Consider the following 17,861-nt stretch of genomic DNA (forward strand, 5'->3'; position numbering starts at 1 on the left):
GGAGTGGAGGACATTAGTGAGTAGATGATGTTGTCAGTGACCGATGTAAATCACAGCGATACATAGTCAACAGACACACTCGACTGACTGTGAGGGGGCCAGACGTCAAGACGCTGGCACTGACAAATGGAATATTTTCAGAGGACTTAATCAGAGGAAAATGGGGTTTCATCTGCACGTCTCCGTGCTCCACTGCCCTCAAAGAGAGAAATGATTGCCTGTCTTTCTCACCCTCGCCTTGCCTCTTCTCTTCTCCCCGCTCTCTCTCCACCTCGCTCACTCGTCAAGCGTAGCCGCAACACATAGGAAAGGTTACAGGAAGACCGTCTAGCTGCTTTGGGCCGCTGTTTTACCATACAGAATGTGCAGAGGGACACAAACGCAGATACCCAAAGCACTGTGACTGATGGACAGTGCTAGCTCATATGACAGAGTGCTAATATCTTTGTCTCAGACACGCATCAGATTTTAAACACTTCCGCAACTTCATTCGTTCTTGTTTGGCGTACCTACAATATATCACGCTGGTGATATACAACAGTCCCTATGTGTCACACTAAAGCAGTCCTGTTTTCATTTGAATGTAAGCAATGTGCATCAGCATCAGTGGTATATCCACTATATAAAAATATAAAATATAGTAAAAAAAATGCATTTAGGCTGGTTCTATAGCTGTAATGTGACCTTAACAATACTGTTTGTCCAAACAATGTTAGACGGGGGAGTCCTCAGGAAACGTCTTTTAAGCGGTCATCAATTTCGATGTGCAATTGATATGCAAGCTTTCACTGTTAGACTTAACTGTAATTTTACAGTTACTTACAAAAAAATGCCCAGTAAAATACCATCATTTTCTTTTCCAGTTCATTACAGTCATATGCATTGCATTATGGGTATTAACATTTAATATACAGTGATTTACTGTATGTTTTGAATTTGCGGTAGACTGCTGTAAAACAACAGCAGTAGTGCTACTGTAGTTGAATAAAATAGTGTTATAAAAGCATATAAAATTGAAAAATCTATTAAATAAAATACATTTTATTTGTTATGCTTTTAGCAGTGAAGCAAATTTCAAAATGTAAATTGTTTTTCAGCAGTGTATATAATTTATTGAGAATTTTAGATAGAATCAAGAAAGGTATTATGGATAAATGCTTGACCGTCAGATTTAGTGTTTTGACATCTTAAGGTCAAATTCAGTGACGAAAAGATTTCGCTCCTTGTAGTGTCGGGAGAGTGACAGAAGAGGCTACTTGGGCAGTGTAGTGAGTAACTTTTATCAAGTAACTTTGTGGCACTGTGGTAGTGTTATGGACCTACGACATGGGTGACCCTGGTTTGATTCCCCTTCAAACGTAGTATTTTTTTAAAACTAGATTACAGTAAGGGTATTATACTGTAAAATGGAACTGCGGTAAAGGCATCATACTGTAAAAAACATGTACAGTTATGGTACTGTAATGGGGCACTGACACGTTGCCAGTGAGTTACCGCATATATACAATAAAAAGTCTAACAGTGTTGTATTATTCCCCACAGATGTCTATTGTAACTGCAAACTGTCAACACACTTTTTTTAGAGGTACGAAATAGTTTTCTGTGCTTATTGACAGCATGCTACGGATCCTGACAATAAAACTCATCTTTCCCACCTAGAACATTTCTTTAGGGATTTTTTGGAATTCACTGAAAACATCATTCATTCATACTCCCATCTAAGCCTTCCAGTGCTTGTGAGGCCACCGAATGATGTGTTGGTGTCGAACTAATATCCAACCTAACAATTACAGCATTTGGGCAAATCTCACCCCACTTAACCCATATAATTACAGTTTATGGGCGTAATGGGTAATGCTTGTGGATGGGTCAGGTGGTATGTGTGGGTCGTAGCTTGACAAGTCACCTCAATTTGTTTTACCATAAACTAGGGTTCGGTTAAGCATGCCTAGGAAACGGACAGTGTTCTTATACACAGCCACCCAGTGATTTGATCAAACGCGGTACACACAAGCATGCACAAATAATCATGTACTATGGATGTGTCCATATAAGAATGTTTGGATGTGCGCACACACGCACACACACTCTCTGTTTATGGTGCACAGGGCCCAGGTCTCTAAGCCGCAGGTGACCACCGAGCGCTGGATAAACACTAATAAATCTTCCTGCACAGCTCGGCAATCAGTCATCTATCAAAACTTAGTGACAGCAAATGAGAGAGCGAGAGAGAGAGAGAGCAGAGGAGGGAGGGTGTATGTTAAGAAGAAAGTATGGGAAAGTCACAAAGTGCAAGCGTGTGTGTGTGTGTGTGTGTGTACCATCTCAAATTGTGTTTGGCTGAGAGATGCACTGACGGCAAATTAGTGAGATCTTTTCATTTTCTACAGGCTTTACAGTTTGTGATATTTCAATTGCCGTAAAATACTGTGAAAAATTTATGTTACCACGGCTATCCAAATGAACATGCCTATGTGCATGTTTAAATTTTGTAAGTATAGTCTTGTTATTATAAGTAACATAAATATAGCAACAGCGAATGACTGACGTTTCAGTCAGACATGGCTGTTCCATTACAATTATTTCATGAATTATAATTCTGTTTCTTACAATATTTCGTTAAAGGGCACATATTATGCCCATTTTTACAAGATGTAATATAAGCCTCAGTGACTCTGGGTGGGGCTTTATCAGTGTGACAAGAGAATCAAAACAGCATGTCTAATGACACTGCTTTGGTTTAACTCTTTCCTCGCCGTTGAGGAGTTAACTCATCAGTTAAGAGAAAACGCTTCCCTGCTAATGCCTCGTATTTCCGGCTTTCTGCAATACTGCTATTATCCACCAGGTGGTGCTCTTCCGCAACTTATACAACCCAGAAGTATCACCCCAGGGCAAACAGTTGTATGTCCGTGTATGTTTTTTGAGGATCGCTCTGCATCTGATCTCATTTAAAAGTCCTTCACAAACATGGAATTATCTCAGCTTTTTGCTCAAAATAAGGTGTTTTTGAAGAAACCTACCCATATTTGAGAGGTGATTACAAAAGAACTAATAAAAGGTAGGATGAAACTTTTTTGTTTGTTTGAAAGCAGAGGGTCTGTTCTTTCAGTTGATATATTGTATGTTTATTTTCTGGAAGGCATTAAACTTTTGTGAAAATCATGAAAAATTCTGGCACTGACTGGCAACTTTTAAAAAAATGCTGGCGGGATTTAAAAATAAGGAGAGGGTGGATTTTTTTATTGGGTTGTTGCAGTCACATACTGCCAACACATATTTATGCCGAAACAGTGGATTTTGCATAATATGTGCCCTTTAATACTTTAGATTCTTGCATCTTTAGATCTTATTTTATTTACTTATTTATTAATGTGTAACATTTTCTACACTCTACACATATTAAAGAATATTAAAGGAATTTAATCTGAGCTCTAATTTGCTGGTTTTTCTCAATATTAAGTCATATATTTTAAAAACTTTTTTTATATAAAATTTTAGTTTTCTAATAAACAAAATTAATCTGTTTGGCACAGGTATATTTTTGTCTATGAAAGTCTATTTGTCTATTTAAAGAGTAACTAAACCCTAAACCAACTTTTTTAAGTTACTAATCTGTAAAAATGATGCTTTATTAGTGCTGTTCATTGATTTTAGTAAGTTTTTTGACATTTGGATATAAAGTGTTTCAATTCTGCAATATATGGTGTAAAAACGTCTGAGTGCTGCCCTCTTCAGGTTGAACGGTGGCTACTGCAGTTGAATTTTCCTATTGGATGTTGGGTCCAAAAATGACCCCTGACGTAAGCAGGTTCAAGCTCACCACGCCCTTGTTACGATCTCACCACACACTTGGTACCAGGGGGGCAGGGTTTCATATTTTATTGAAGCTTCCCTGGATGCCGCCATTGCTTAGCGAACACCCATCTGCTGTTAGCATCCCATTGACTCCCATTCATTTTGGCGTCACTTTGACAGCGAATAACTTTACATCTGAGGCGTTTAAAGACTCCATTTGTCCATTAATTTTTTCTAAAGAAACACGAAAATGTATAAAAAGCTCCATTACCATGTATCTTACGTTATGGCCCAGTAGAAGCAGTTTTTGTAAAAATAGGCTAACGATTGCGTCATAACCTGCGACTTTCTGTCGCACAGTAGAGAAATTACCGTATGCACTGGGAGAGAAGCTCACAGCCAATCTTTTACTATGAGGCAATCGGGTGGACGTAAGGGCATAAAGTCAAGGGAGATTATTAATCAGAATACTTACCAAAATTTGCTCCTGTTCATGCTCGCCGTCTCTGCAAGATTCAGTAGCTGATTCAGATTTCCCGTAGCGCGGCTATTAGAAGACTTACAGTTGTCAGACAGGTAGCTCACGTGACATCTACATCATTAAGCTCAGTTTGAGTCTGCGCAGTACGCTCGACACCCAGGAAGTGCGTGCTTCTAATTGACTTCACTAGTCTCCGTGGAATCCAATGGGGTCGCTGTGTCCATTTCTTTTACTGTCTATGCTTGGTACGAGCTTAGTTCGTCCCCTCTATCTCCGTTGGGATCTGCCCACTTTTCTTGCATTTTTCAAATATTGCCAGTGGGTGGAGTCAGGCTCTGACCAGGAGTTTAGTTACGCTTTAAGCATTTAGCCATACACCTTTAAATTAAACTATTTTAAGATTTCAGTTAAAACATTTGATCGGTATTGTACGTGTAAAGGTGCCTAAATATATGCCATAATAAACACTGTTTCTGTAGTGTTCCTGCATCTCAATTTGTAGAACATCATGTTAACAGCGCCAAAGGTCATGGGTTCGAGCCCATGTAAAATGTATGACCTGTAATTCACTGTTAAGTCACTTTGAATAAAAACATCTACTAAATGCATAAATGTCAAATGCTTCTTTATGCCGGATCTACCAACCAAAGACAACTTAAAGGTGCAATGTGTAATTTTTAGAAGGATCCCTTGACAGAAATGCAAAATAATATACAAAACTATATTATCAGGGGTGTATAAAGATCTTTTTATAACGAACAGTTATGTTTTATTATCTTAGAATGAGACGTTTTTATCTACATACACCGAGGGTCCCCTTACATGGAAGTCGCCATTTTGTGCTGCCATGTTTCTACAGAAGCCCTTAATGGACAAACTTTTTTTACTAAGTTGTCTCCGTCAAATACATGTTTTTCCGGTGGCGGCTACCGTAGCATCTCAATGCTTTTCAAAAGCGAAAATAACCCAGCATTTTGGGTTGAAACAAACCAGCATGGGTTAAATTACAACTCAACAGGCTGGGCTCGTCCCTTTTTGACCCAATTCTGGGTTGAAAATAACCCAGCATTTTTAGAGTTTACAAAATAACTAACAAGTCATGGATTAAATTATTGCGATGCTATTGATGATTTTCAACCTAGCAAAGATATATTCGTATACTTTAACTGAAGCAGGTGCTTACCGTAAACATCATTATAACATTAAAGAACTAAAGTCCAATTTTTGGAAAAAGAACGCTTACAGAAACTTTTATTTCCACGGCCCAGTACAGTGTATCATGTAATCAAGAAGACATTAAAAGGAATCTGAGGCTTACTTTGTTTCTCCAGCCTCTCCATCCTCAGTCATGGCAGTAAGCGTTACAAGTCTCTGATGCTATCCATTTGTCTCATGATGAATGTGGCAATCTTCCAGCCCCTTGCCCTGTCCAACTCATTTGTTATGATCTGACATGCCGGCTGCTTTCTGCTTCTTTCTTGCCAGTGGGGACCACTAGCTAAGTAGGATGAGAACTCTATAGCAGACTTTGCCAAACATTGCCTGCCAATTTTTCTTGTTTTTGTCATATCAAAAATGCTTTTGTAACCTCGTTTGCAGTTTTATCTTAAAGTTTCAGCAAAGGAGAAGTCACGACAGCCAGCCCGGGCCAATCAATGTTCAGGGATGGAGAAGTTTTCTCACGAGCCATAAAGGTGATTTGATGCTAATCGTTACTTGATCTTACATAGGCAGCACAAGGAAGAATTGCTCACAGGTGACTTTAATTGAGGGCCCAGCCTGAAGATCTGATCTTTCTCTTCTGGGCTAGATAAAGGCTACACTGTGTATATTAGCTGGAGGAGGTTATTTAGTCGTGGCGCCCTCGCTGTTAGTCCGACGCTCAAGCATGAATCACGCACTGTTGCGACAGCGAAATTTGTCACCTTTTCCAGCAGATCAATGATAATTACCTCCCTGACACGAGTTCAGTTATTACTTTACAGGATCAAGGACAGAGGGGAGGGAGGGCTAGGGGCAATAGGCAGAGTCTGATCGATACTCTCTGAAATATGGCTGCTACAGTCCTCAGCAGCTCAACAAACCATTACAGCCACTGTTCACCACAGCTTAGTGACTGGATCTGCTCTGAGTCCAGCTTTCTCTTCTCTTATACCGCTGCTCTGAGAATCAAACAAACCATAGATGTACAATATTCTCATATAATTGTCCATTTCCAGCAAAATGTATAAGGAAAATATTTTCAAGTTGTTTTACTTTCAACATTTTAATGTGTGAAGTGTTTAAGAATCATATAAGGTTGAGGTTTAAAGTTTATGTGTTTTTTCGATGCTATCTCTTATTCTTATCCCTGTTACTGTAAAAACTGTTACACTGAAAAAAATGATTCATTGAATTTAATCAATTTTTTTAAGGTAAGTGGTTGCAATCAATTTATTTAAGCTACATTTAAACAAAAGTTTTATATTTTATTCTGCTTTACTAATCTTTTTTGTTTAAATGTAGCTTAAATAAATTGATTGCAACCACTTACCTTAAAAAAATTGATTAAATTCAATGAATCATTTTTTTCAGTGTACTTGGATGTAACTCAATAAAATTAAGGCAACATTTTCCAACTACTTTTTGTAAGTTTATTGAACTAAATCATATTTTGAGTAAGGACAACTTAATATTATGGATTTCAATAAATGCGAAAAAGCTTAGTTTCGTTTGGGCAGCTTTAAAGCGCAACATACTTCAGTCATAGAATTTAATCAATTTTTTTAAAGTAAGTGGTTGCAATCAATTTATTTAAGCTACATTTAAACAAAAGTTTTATATTTTATTTTACGTTACTAATCTTTTTTTGTTTAAATGTAGCTTAAATAAATTGATTGCAACCACTTACCTTAAAAAATTTGATTAAATTCAATGAATCATTTTTTTTCAGTATGCACAAGCACCAGTCTTCTGAAGAATGGTAACTACAAAACTCAAAAGAAAAAAAACTCTTCCAAATCTCGAAGATAAATGAACATTAAAACCTAACAAGTCTTTCTTTTTAGTTAAAAACACATAAAATAGAGTTTAAATTCAAATTATACTCTCCAAATGCAGTCCCGTGCAAAGCTTACTGGGAACTACGAAAAAAATGATTCATTGAATTTAATCAATTTTTTTAAGGTAAGTGGTTGCAATCAATTTATTTAAGCTACATTTAAACAAAAGTTTTATATTTTAATTTACGTTACTAATCTTTTTTGTTTAAATGTAGCTTAAATAAATTGATTGCAACCACTTACCTTAAAAAAATTGATTAAATTCAATGAATCATTTTTTTAGTGTAGTTAGTTATGTTTAATAATAAAATCACGTAGTTTCAACACAAAATTATTAAGTTAATTTGCTTCTTACAGATTTAAGTGGATTATAGATAATAAAATGAAGTTGAATTTACTCGATGTGATCATTTAGAATTACTTAAACTATTCAAATTATTATGTTATTTTAACTCATATTTTGATTAAAAAAAAAAAAATTGTAACACAGTTTACTCGTTTTATTTAGTTAAATCTACTAAGGCACAGAAACACTTTTTTCAGTGTATGAGAAGGCAAAAAAGTGTAAGCTTGGCACATCATTACTGGTCCAACAAGGACAACACTTTCTGTTTGTTTAAACACGGAAACCTCTTCACCTTTTTATTCAAACCTAATCTAATGGTAGTATCTGAATAAAGAATGAAGATATTTTTTTCTGTGATGTTTGCTTGGTTATTGGGTAAATATTTTAAGTATTTCTGCAGTAATTTACATTTAAGAAAGATTTTTCGAAAATTCCCACATTGTGCCTTAATAAGACTTAGAAATCACAGGGCATTGTACGTTTTTTGATGTGATTTAAAGGGACACTCCACTTTTTTGAAAATACAAATTTTCTGGCTCCCCTAGAGTTACACATTTGATTTTTACCATTTTGGAATCCATTCAGCTGATCTTGGGTCTGGCAATACCACTTTTAGCATAGCTTAGCACAATCCATTGAATCTGATTAGATTGAATCTGATTGCGCTCAAAAATAACCAAAGAGTTTCAATATTTTTCCTATTTAAAACTTGACTCTTGTGTAGTTACATTGTGTACGAAGACCAATGGAAAATTAAAAGTTGTGATTTTCTAGGTAGATATGTCTATGAACTATACTCTCATTCTGGCGTAATAATCAAGGACTTTGCTGCTGTAACATGGCTGCAGGAGGCGCAATGATATTTTGCACTGCCCAAAAATAGTCCCCTGCAGTGTTGGGGAAAGTTACTTTTAAAAGTAATGCATTATAATATTAAGTTACTCCCTAAAAAAGTAACAGAGTCCATTATTTAGTTACTTCTCATGGAAAGTAATGCTTACGTTACTTTAAAGTTACTTTTAAGTTACTTTTAAGTTACTTTTTCTTACTTGACTGAGGCTTGATGTCTTTCAGGCTTTGCAGGTTTTTTTATGACAGAGAAGTTCATTCAGAAATTACATATTTCGCAAAAATGTCAAGCTCTGGCCTGCCATCTCCGTTTCTGTTCCCGCTCAGCCGCGACGCATGCGCAATTCTATGTTGATTTGTAAGGAAATATAAGAAAATGATGCACACCCAACACCACGTGTGGTCATAAGGACCAGAGTCAATTATTCCTCTATACCATGGTTATCACAAACAGCACTCTGGTGCCTACTTTTTAAGACATTTTACATGTTAGGTGTGCGGTTTACAGAAAAATAATTAACACCTATGGAACATTTCTCAACCAATCAGAATACAGCATTTAACAGACCCGTGGTATAAGTTCAGTTTAATTTAGTACATTTATTTTTTTAATCAAATTAATTAAACTAAAAAGTAACTTGCATTACTTTTTTAAAAAAGGAACTTAAATAATACTTTACTCTACTCGTTACTTCAGAAAAGTAATATAATGCAAGTTACTTGTAATGCGTTACCCCCAACACTGGTCCCCTACCATTAAAAGTTACTAAGGGTAACTGCATAATATCTGGCTGCTGCATAATATCATTGCACCTCCTGCAGCCATGTTACAGCGGCAAAGTCCTTGATTATTACGCCAGAATGAGAGTATAGTTCCTAACCATATCTGCATAGAAAATCACAACTTTTATTTTCTGTTGGTCTAAGAAACAATGTAACTACAGAAGAGTCTCGTCTTAAATAGTTTTAACCAAACTCTTTATTTTTTTAGGGCGATGCTAATGGTCTAATTAGATTCAATGGATTGAGCTGTGGTAGCACCAAACCCGGTGATCAGCTGAATGGATTCCAAAACGGTAAAAATCAAATGTTTAACTCTAGGAGAGCTGGAAAATGAGCATATTAAAAAAGGGGGAGTGTCCCTTTAACTGTGCTACTAAAATTACTTTTAAGCCTCACTTTTCACTGTATGTGTATATTTGAATGCAAATTACATGCAAATAAGATTTTTTTCGTTTTAATAAAAGCTACTGAACTTAATCACTCATCTAATGCCCTAGCAATGTTTTGACACAAATGCCTATGGATATCTGTATGTACAATCTTGCATGGTTTGAATATTATCCCACATGTCCAAGTTCCGTTGCACACTCATTTTTAGAAATTAGAATATTGATGAAAGATGAATGAAATAGGCCACATCGCTCTTTCAAAAAGTAATGTTTTTTTGAGTTTTCTGATTTAGAGCGCTGTATAAAAGCATATTGTATTTTTAGACTCCCGCTTCAACACACACACACACACACACACACACACACACACACACACACACACATAGTCCCCTTTCACTGCCACACTCTATAGAGTGAAGTCTTTCTCCCTCCCTTTATTAAATGACCTGTCTGCCTGTTTTTCCTGTCTGTCCCTAGTGGCGCTGTATGTTAAATTCTATCATTAAAACCCATTACTGAGCTATCAAAACCCTCTGTAATTCCAGCTAATGACCTCATTTCCCTAAGTGTCACCCATGTCAGTCAGCAGTGGGGCCGCTTGCTCTGGCAAGCGTTCAAAGTAGTGTCACATTCTTAAGGGACATCCCCCCACCCTGCTTTATTCGGAAAAGAAAAGGAAAAAGCTCAGAGGAATCAATGGCTTTGGAAAATGACAAAGTTCGGTGGTATGGAAACCCACGTGTGTCCGGATATACGGATTGACCTATAAGTCTAATACGTGCAGTAATCAAAGCAGAGACAGCTTTTGATGCGCTAAGATGCCATTTTACATTATTTCCTGGTGTTGCCTTCTAATGAACTGAAAAAATATACAAAGTGGGATAGTGAGAATTATTTTCCACTTTAATCTACATTCCTTTCTTCTTTGCCATGAGTTCCCCTACTTCTACATTGCCAGAAAGTGTCCTCCCGATAGGAAAAAGGACCCTACGGCCACTGGAGCACCAAGCCCCTGTTTCTTCAAGGGATGGATAATTGACTCCCTTCGCTTGGTAATTTATCGCTTGCATATGCCAGCTAATACATCAGCAGGCAAAACAGTGCTGACCTCCCAACCTTGTCCAACAACTCTACCACTACCAAAACAAGCCCAAATGCCCACGCATGCACACACCTTGCCCGGTCCACCCCCTTCAATAGAGCCAGCAGCCTAGAAGTGAATTGGAAAGAAACGCTGGCAGAGGAAAGGAAACCAAATGATAGATGGGGTGCATTGTGGCATTATGAATGAATTATGCTGGCCAAATACCTTGAGCAGAGCAGTGTGTCAGACAGTGTCTATACTAATCTTAGACAAAGTACGGCTGTCTCTATATTAAAGAGTGCAGCGCAGAGTGAGCTGGTGAATTAGTTGAGCAATCAATCCATGACAAAGACATATCTTAGGTGGCATTATGTAGTGGCCCACATTCATCAGTCTTACATTATATCATAGCCAGCAGTTGGTTTGTTGTTTTAGTAGTCTCTATCAGTGCCTGTCACCTGCATTGCCACCTTTACTCTAAACTACTGCACTGTTTATCATAACACCAACTTAAACAGATTTTTGTAACCAGTATTGTAAATTTATATGTGAGTTTATCTACTATATTTTCTGAAACATGACTCTACAATTAATGCAATTTTAAAAAACAGTTTTCTCTATTAACCTGAACCAAACGGAAAAAAGCATGTTAAAACAGAAACAAAGATAAAGATTAAAATAGCATTTTCAATCACAATAGCACATTTCAAATCACTGTATTTTGTGTTCAGCATTGTCCTTGTTTTTAACACGAAGAGTGAATTTCATTACGGCAAGAAAGAAAGAAAATGTTTCATATTAAATTTTTCAGCATACGTTTTTCTCCTGATTCAATTTTATTATGTTCTGTAATGCTTTAATTTAAATTTAGGTGTTTTTTTCTAAATAGACCTACATTTTATACTTGTTTTTTATTTTGAAATTCTAATGATCTAATGATTGATTTAATGGAAATCAATACTGTCTGTGTATTATGTGAATAATTAAGTTATTGTTGTTATTATTTATAACATAAGTAAAGCTCAGAATGCATTTAACTTCAAAAATTTGATTAATTTGATTTAAATAGCAAGTTAATTAATTCAATTAAATCTACAAAACTTTATTTATTTGAGGAGAATGGATTGGGGGAGGAGTGTCTAGTAAATAGGTATTTTAAAGTCAATTTCTGTAGAGGGACATACGGTAGGCTACTTTATACTTTATATTGTATAATCTTTATACAATAATTTTAACATTAATTAATTTAATTTAGTAATTTTTAATAAAACAGCAAAATGTGAAACATAACAAAATATTAAACCATTGTTCAACAAATATTGCTTTGCTAAACTGATTCATAACATACCAAATGTGACCAGGTGACCCAACCACAGATTTATGAAACATTTTTGTTTATTTTTACTTGTTTACCCAACACATATAATAAAATGTTATGATATTGAAAGATATTTTTATCATTTTTATCGAATGTAACAAATTCCTGCTGTGTATAACAACTAGCCCCAGCCTCCACTATAAAATATTTTACCTTTATTACGCATAAATGTTTTTATATACTGTTTATTTCCCATTTTTATTTATTACTAAATTATTATTAATTTCATTAGAGGCACGTGTTCAAATTTGACACTATATTTATTTAGTTAATTAGCGTTTTCATCCCTTAATTCGTTTTAGTATAAAGCAAAGCAATTATGTCTTCATGGGGAGTCTGAGAGTATCAGTGTCTATTAACGATTTTGGGAAAACTGAGTTACATGTTTTACTCCGTATCTTTCTAGCATAGACATTTGACACGGCAAATTTTTTTCTAGTCATTGGTTTAGACTTTGATGCCATCTAGTGTTTAATCGGTAAACTACAACTCTCAGTCTGACACAGTTCACCCAAAAATTTACTCAGCCTCGTGTTGTTTTAAACCTGTATGAGTTTCTTTAATTCTGTTTAACATAAAACAAGGTATTTTGATAAATGATGGTAATCACACAGTAGACTGTACCCATTGACTTCCATATTATTTGTTATTCCTACTATGGAAGTCAATGTTGGATTAACTATCCCTTTAAGCACAGTTTGACTTGATTATACGGTTTATTGGAAGAATTTAAGATATTTTTTTGTAAAGTAGCCTACATTCTAACAATTAAATGCAGCTATACAAGTGTGTGTGAGGGAAATGTTCGAGTTTACATCGTTTTTTTATGTAAGGGGATTTTAAGGAACATGAAAACAAAGACAACGTAGGTGTAACTTGATCAAAACTAACCTTTTCATTTAAGTAATTTTAAGAAAAGAGTCAGGAGTTTGAAATGTAAAAACTGTTGGTAACTTTACGGTAACTTATGTGTATTAAATGGTTATCTGTAATATTAAGTTTCACATCGACGGTTCAGAATTCATTTTTGTGGGAAAATTCAGAACGTGATTTGTCGTAAATTTCTCACCTCAGAAAATCACAGCACTCCTGTCTGTGTGCACCGTTCTGCTGGAGTCAAGAAAGCGATTTACCCTGCCCGAGCATAAACAAACTAGACACGCATTAGTGATGTTACGTTCGTGAACGAATCGTTCTTTTTGAACGAATCTTTTAGGTGAACGAATCGTTCTCGTTCACGCCATCCATTGACTCATATTTCTCGTTCACTGAAATTTTCCTCCCTTCTTGAGGAGCACGGACAAATGAAGCGCGGCTTTCTTTCCGCCTTCAAAGAGTGACAAAACTACGAGCCAATGGCAATCGAGTATAAGCTGTGGCCGAACATATAATTGGCTCAACGTACTGAATGAATACGCCCTTCACTGACCGAGCCGCTCTTTTGAGTCTGAACGAACGGGAGAGAGAGACAGGGATCTCGTTCGTAAACAAACTGAATGACTGGTACAAGTTACAACCTAATGAATGAGAGGGATCGTATAGAAAGCGAGAGAAACGTAAACAATATTGTGAAAGAATCATGTGGTTTTATTTTAGTAAAGTTATAGTAACCATGTTTAGGCGGACTATTTACCTTAATACAAATGATAATCAAGGTAATTACTGTTGAAAAATTTGGTATTTCTGTTTAATATAGTTTTATATATCTATATAGTTTAATCCACCCTTTCACTGACCCTAAATCAGTCATCTGCGTCTGAACGAAGTCTTGAACGACATGACCGAAATCATATGATTCGTGAACGAGGATCTGAGGACTGACTGAACCAGAGGAGGCATGCACGGGAGTCTTTATTTATTTACCACAAATCCAGATTAGATGTACTATAAATGTACGTGTGTCTTAATATATTCTGTAGCTTGATAAAATTATGCTTAGTATTTCACAATTTGAGCTTTATTAAAAACTAATGAGTTTTTGCAAGTCTTTCATTGTCTTATTATAACACATAATGACACACATCTTCGCCACCTATTGGCGTATTTGTGTAAAATTAAGAAATGGTCACTGAACGAATCAGTGAACGAGTCACCTAAATGAACGAAAATTTCCATCACTAGACACGCATGGTAACTCTTCGTTAAACTTTACCCTGGATTTCATATCTTAAGAAAAACTATTTGTCCTCAAGGTGTCACTGTTGGGTAACAGATCATACCAGCACAGCTGATAGCATAGATCAGGAATTTCAAACTTTATTATGACAAGGACCCCCAAATATCTTTTGTGAGAGACCCCATGCCTAATACATAATTTATAAATTGTATGTGTAACAAAAATATTATGACAATGACCCCCAAATATGACGAATCTTTTGTGAGAGACCCCATGTATATAATTTATATATTTTGTGTAACAAATATAATTGCCTATACTTAGAATAATACTAAATGTATAGAAAGACAAAACTTTTCAATTTATTTGTACTGCAGTAACTTTGACAATAGAAAATATAGTTTCACAGAATACTGCCAACAAACCAGTATGTGGTTACAGCAAACTGTAAGTTAAAAGTAAAACTATAATAGATGCAAAGCAAATATGAACAATTATTGAATATATGTAGCAAGATATCAAGGATAACACCCAATATATAAATGTGTATAATTTTTGTCTTTTCCTCTGGGGACCAGGTTCTGGGGAGGCCTGACCCCAGTTTGAAACCCCCTGGCATGAATGACAGTGAATTGCATCATTTACAACATCCAATAGTTTTGGCAAAAAAGAAATTGAGTTCGTTCATCAATGGCAAAAATGTTTATGAATTTATGTACGCAGGGAAGGAGGCCGTTTTAACAAACAGAGTAAAACGTAACCTTAAATTCTGGCAAAAAAAATTTAAACTGTAGCTGACTGTCCAACACCCTGAAAGCACGCAACTGTTCCTGATCATTATTGATTGACTGAGGTGATGTACGCTAACCAAGTTGCATGTTACGGGTTTTCCAATGATAGAATACCGAAGTTTGATATCTCCCTAATTTAAGTATATCTGGTTAAACCCATGCTTCCCTGTCCCTTCCCCAGTGTCAGCATGTTTGTGAAACTGAAAAGTTTTCAAGTCCAACAAGGTTATAACAACGTCACCCAGCGTGACTGGTAAGCGATTGGCCACGCCCTGACAACTTAGATGGGCCAATGCGAACTGTCGATTTTTCTTGGTGCGACTTAGGCAACCAATCACAAAGTGTTTTAATTATTTCGATTTGCATGTGTCCAATAAAGATTGGTTGGCATTGAGCTTTCACTTCTGTTCTCAGGACAATTAAATCTAATGTAACTCCGCGCAAACGTCAGATTTGCCGGTGACAGTCAGAGAGAAAGCAACGCGAACACGTCTGGATTTAATCTTTCAAAAGGAAAGCTATTACATTTCGTGCTGGATTTTACGTGCAACATGACTTTTGAAGACATTAGTGAAGTTTACTCGATTGAAAGGTAATTCGTCCGTGGCAAGTTTTTTACAGGACCAAACAATATTATAACTTGTATTTGCAAATAATTTAACATGATCCGCATACAAAAACACATGTAAAAGAAATTGAAAATATTTAAATGTAGAAAGTGTTTATTGATTTTTTTATTTAAAAATGTTGATTAACGTTAAATGAGTTTTGTGCATGCGTCAGCTGTCATCGTCAGGAGCTCGCTCACGAGATTCGAGTCTCTCACGAGATCCTTTGTGCTTTACATACCTTGATTGATCTCAAAAGTTTTTTTTGAAATGATATCTGCTTATTTGGCTAACTGTTAGTTAGTCACCATATTATAAGTAATTGTAAGTAGTAGTTTAAAAGTTTACTTATTATTTTACATCCTCAACGGTTTAAAACTGGATGCACGAGCCGTTGCCATGAACACGGAATTCTCCTTTTTTGTTAAAGACCTACGTTAACTAACTTTTTTTACTTTTTACAGGATGGATTCAGTATCTAAAGCTCTAGAAGAGGTCCTGCGCTATGCATTGCCGCAGGGGGGTATTACAGTTGGGGTCTACGAGGCTGCAAAGTCACTCAATGTGTAAGTTTTTAGGGTACACAATTCAACAGTAGCATTGTAACGTACTTATTAAAATGAATCAAACAAACTAAATGTCCACTGTTTTGTTTAGGGACCCTGACAACGTGGTGTTATGCATCCTGGCCACTGATGATGATAATGAGGTAAAGGACGTGGCTCTTCAAATTCACTTCACTCTCATTCAGGCTTTCTGCTGCGAGAATGACATCAACATACTACGGGTGAACAACACGCGCCGCCTCGCGCACATCCTAGGTGGCGTCGGCATGCACGGGAGTGAACAAATGGATCTCCACTGCATCCTGGTCAATGTACGTAATCTACTAGTTGCGTATATGTTGTTAGCGTCAAAACTTGTGCCTAGGGGTCTAAATAGGTTTTAAATAGAGAATGAAGCACGTTTATTGGTGAGGTCTCATTAAGCACATCCGCTTTTAAGTGGTGACAAAACATTTTATAACTACCTGTGCCATCACTTAGGAATCACTAAACAGCACGTGAGTGTCTCAGTTTAGAACTTGTCAAGACATGCCCAGGTGTAACTGCCACACAGCCACCTCCACATATCCTGCTTTGTGCTCATTCATATTCAAATAGAGGTCTTTTACAGATTAATTTACCTGGTTGATCATTACTCTTTTGGAAGAAATTTACATCTTTCATATAATGTGTCTCAAAATTTGTAATATTTTGCATTCTCCACAAATCCATTGCAAGATCAGATCAGATTAGTGTTTGGTCAGAAAACATGTTTTGTCTAATCCAAACTAATTTCCCCTTCTTACATTTGCAGGTTCCACATGCAGCCACACGGAAAAACCCAGCTCTGGGTAAAGTGAACCGCTTCTGCAGAGAGAGTCGCTGCATGGATCAGTGGGTGCCCTTTATTAACCTTCCCGAACGATGAGGATTACCTAAACCAAGAGCCAAAAACATGGATAAAAATATCTAAACAAAAAGATCATAAAAGCTAAAAGCGGTCACAGAAAGGACAGATAGTCGACACCTGTGGAACTGGGAACTTACCTTCAGAATGAAGTGGAGGAGGAACACATTTATGCAATCTGAAATGATTCAGCAGTTCTTGGCTTTGTGGGACATTTTAAGGATGTCAGAGGCTAATAGTGAATGGAAGTGAGCACTTGCGTATCTTGTGAGATTTATTGGTGGGTGGCATAAAGCACATCAGTTATTTAAGTGGTGACAAAACATTTGGTTCTTTTGAAAACCGGCTGCCTTGGTTTTATATCTACCCTTGCCATCACTTTAAATATTATCCTTACTTGTTTATTAATGTTGGAAAATAAATTATTTAAAGGGATTTGTTTCTGAACTACTGAGAATAGTTTTTACACACAAATAAATTGTTCCTTTGTGTTAAATTATTATTAAAAATATTTATGTGAAAACTTTTATACTATTACATGCAAACGTGAAGACAGCGATGTATTGTGTGCTGTAATAAAGGTCTATTGAACATGAGATGGAAGTCAAGTGAGTAGTCTTTCTTTTTAGAGATCTCTGGAAAAGCAGAGAGGACTAATAGAAAATAACACAGAATTGACCTGACAATGCCATACACCCCTGACCCCTCTCATTTCAGATCAGAGGGTTCACTCTGGACCCGGTGG

General features: G+C 36.3%; 1 protein-coding gene across 2 annotated transcripts; it reads left to right on the top strand.

Moving 5' to 3' along the window:
* Positions 1-15,451: 15,451 nt before the first annotated feature.
* Positions 15,452-17,712, top strand: gadd45aa (growth arrest and DNA-damage-inducible, alpha, a). Of its 2 annotated transcripts, none has more exons than XM_055202619.2 (4): positions 15,452-15,648; positions 16,129-16,230; positions 16,322-16,541; positions 17,024-17,712. In XM_055202619.2, the coding sequence occupies exons 1-4, from the start codon at positions 15,608-15,610 to the stop codon at positions 17,135-17,137; spliced, it is 477 nt and encodes a 158-aa protein (XP_055058594.1). In that variant the 5' UTR covers positions 15,452-15,607; the 3' UTR covers positions 17,138-17,712. The 2 variants fall into 2 exon arrangements, with proteins under 2 accessions (XP_055058594.1, XP_055058595.1); XM_055202620.2 differs by lacking the exon at positions 15,452-15,648 and adding an exon at positions 15,852-15,988.
* Positions 17,713-17,861: the final 149 nt, after the last annotated feature.

Source organism: Misgurnus anguillicaudatus, chromosome 2, assembly GCF_027580225.2.
Source record: "Misgurnus anguillicaudatus chromosome 2, ASM2758022v2, whole genome shotgun sequence".
In the NCBI taxonomy this organism is placed as follows: domain Eukaryota; kingdom Metazoa; phylum Chordata; class Actinopteri; order Cypriniformes; family Cobitidae; genus Misgurnus; species Misgurnus anguillicaudatus.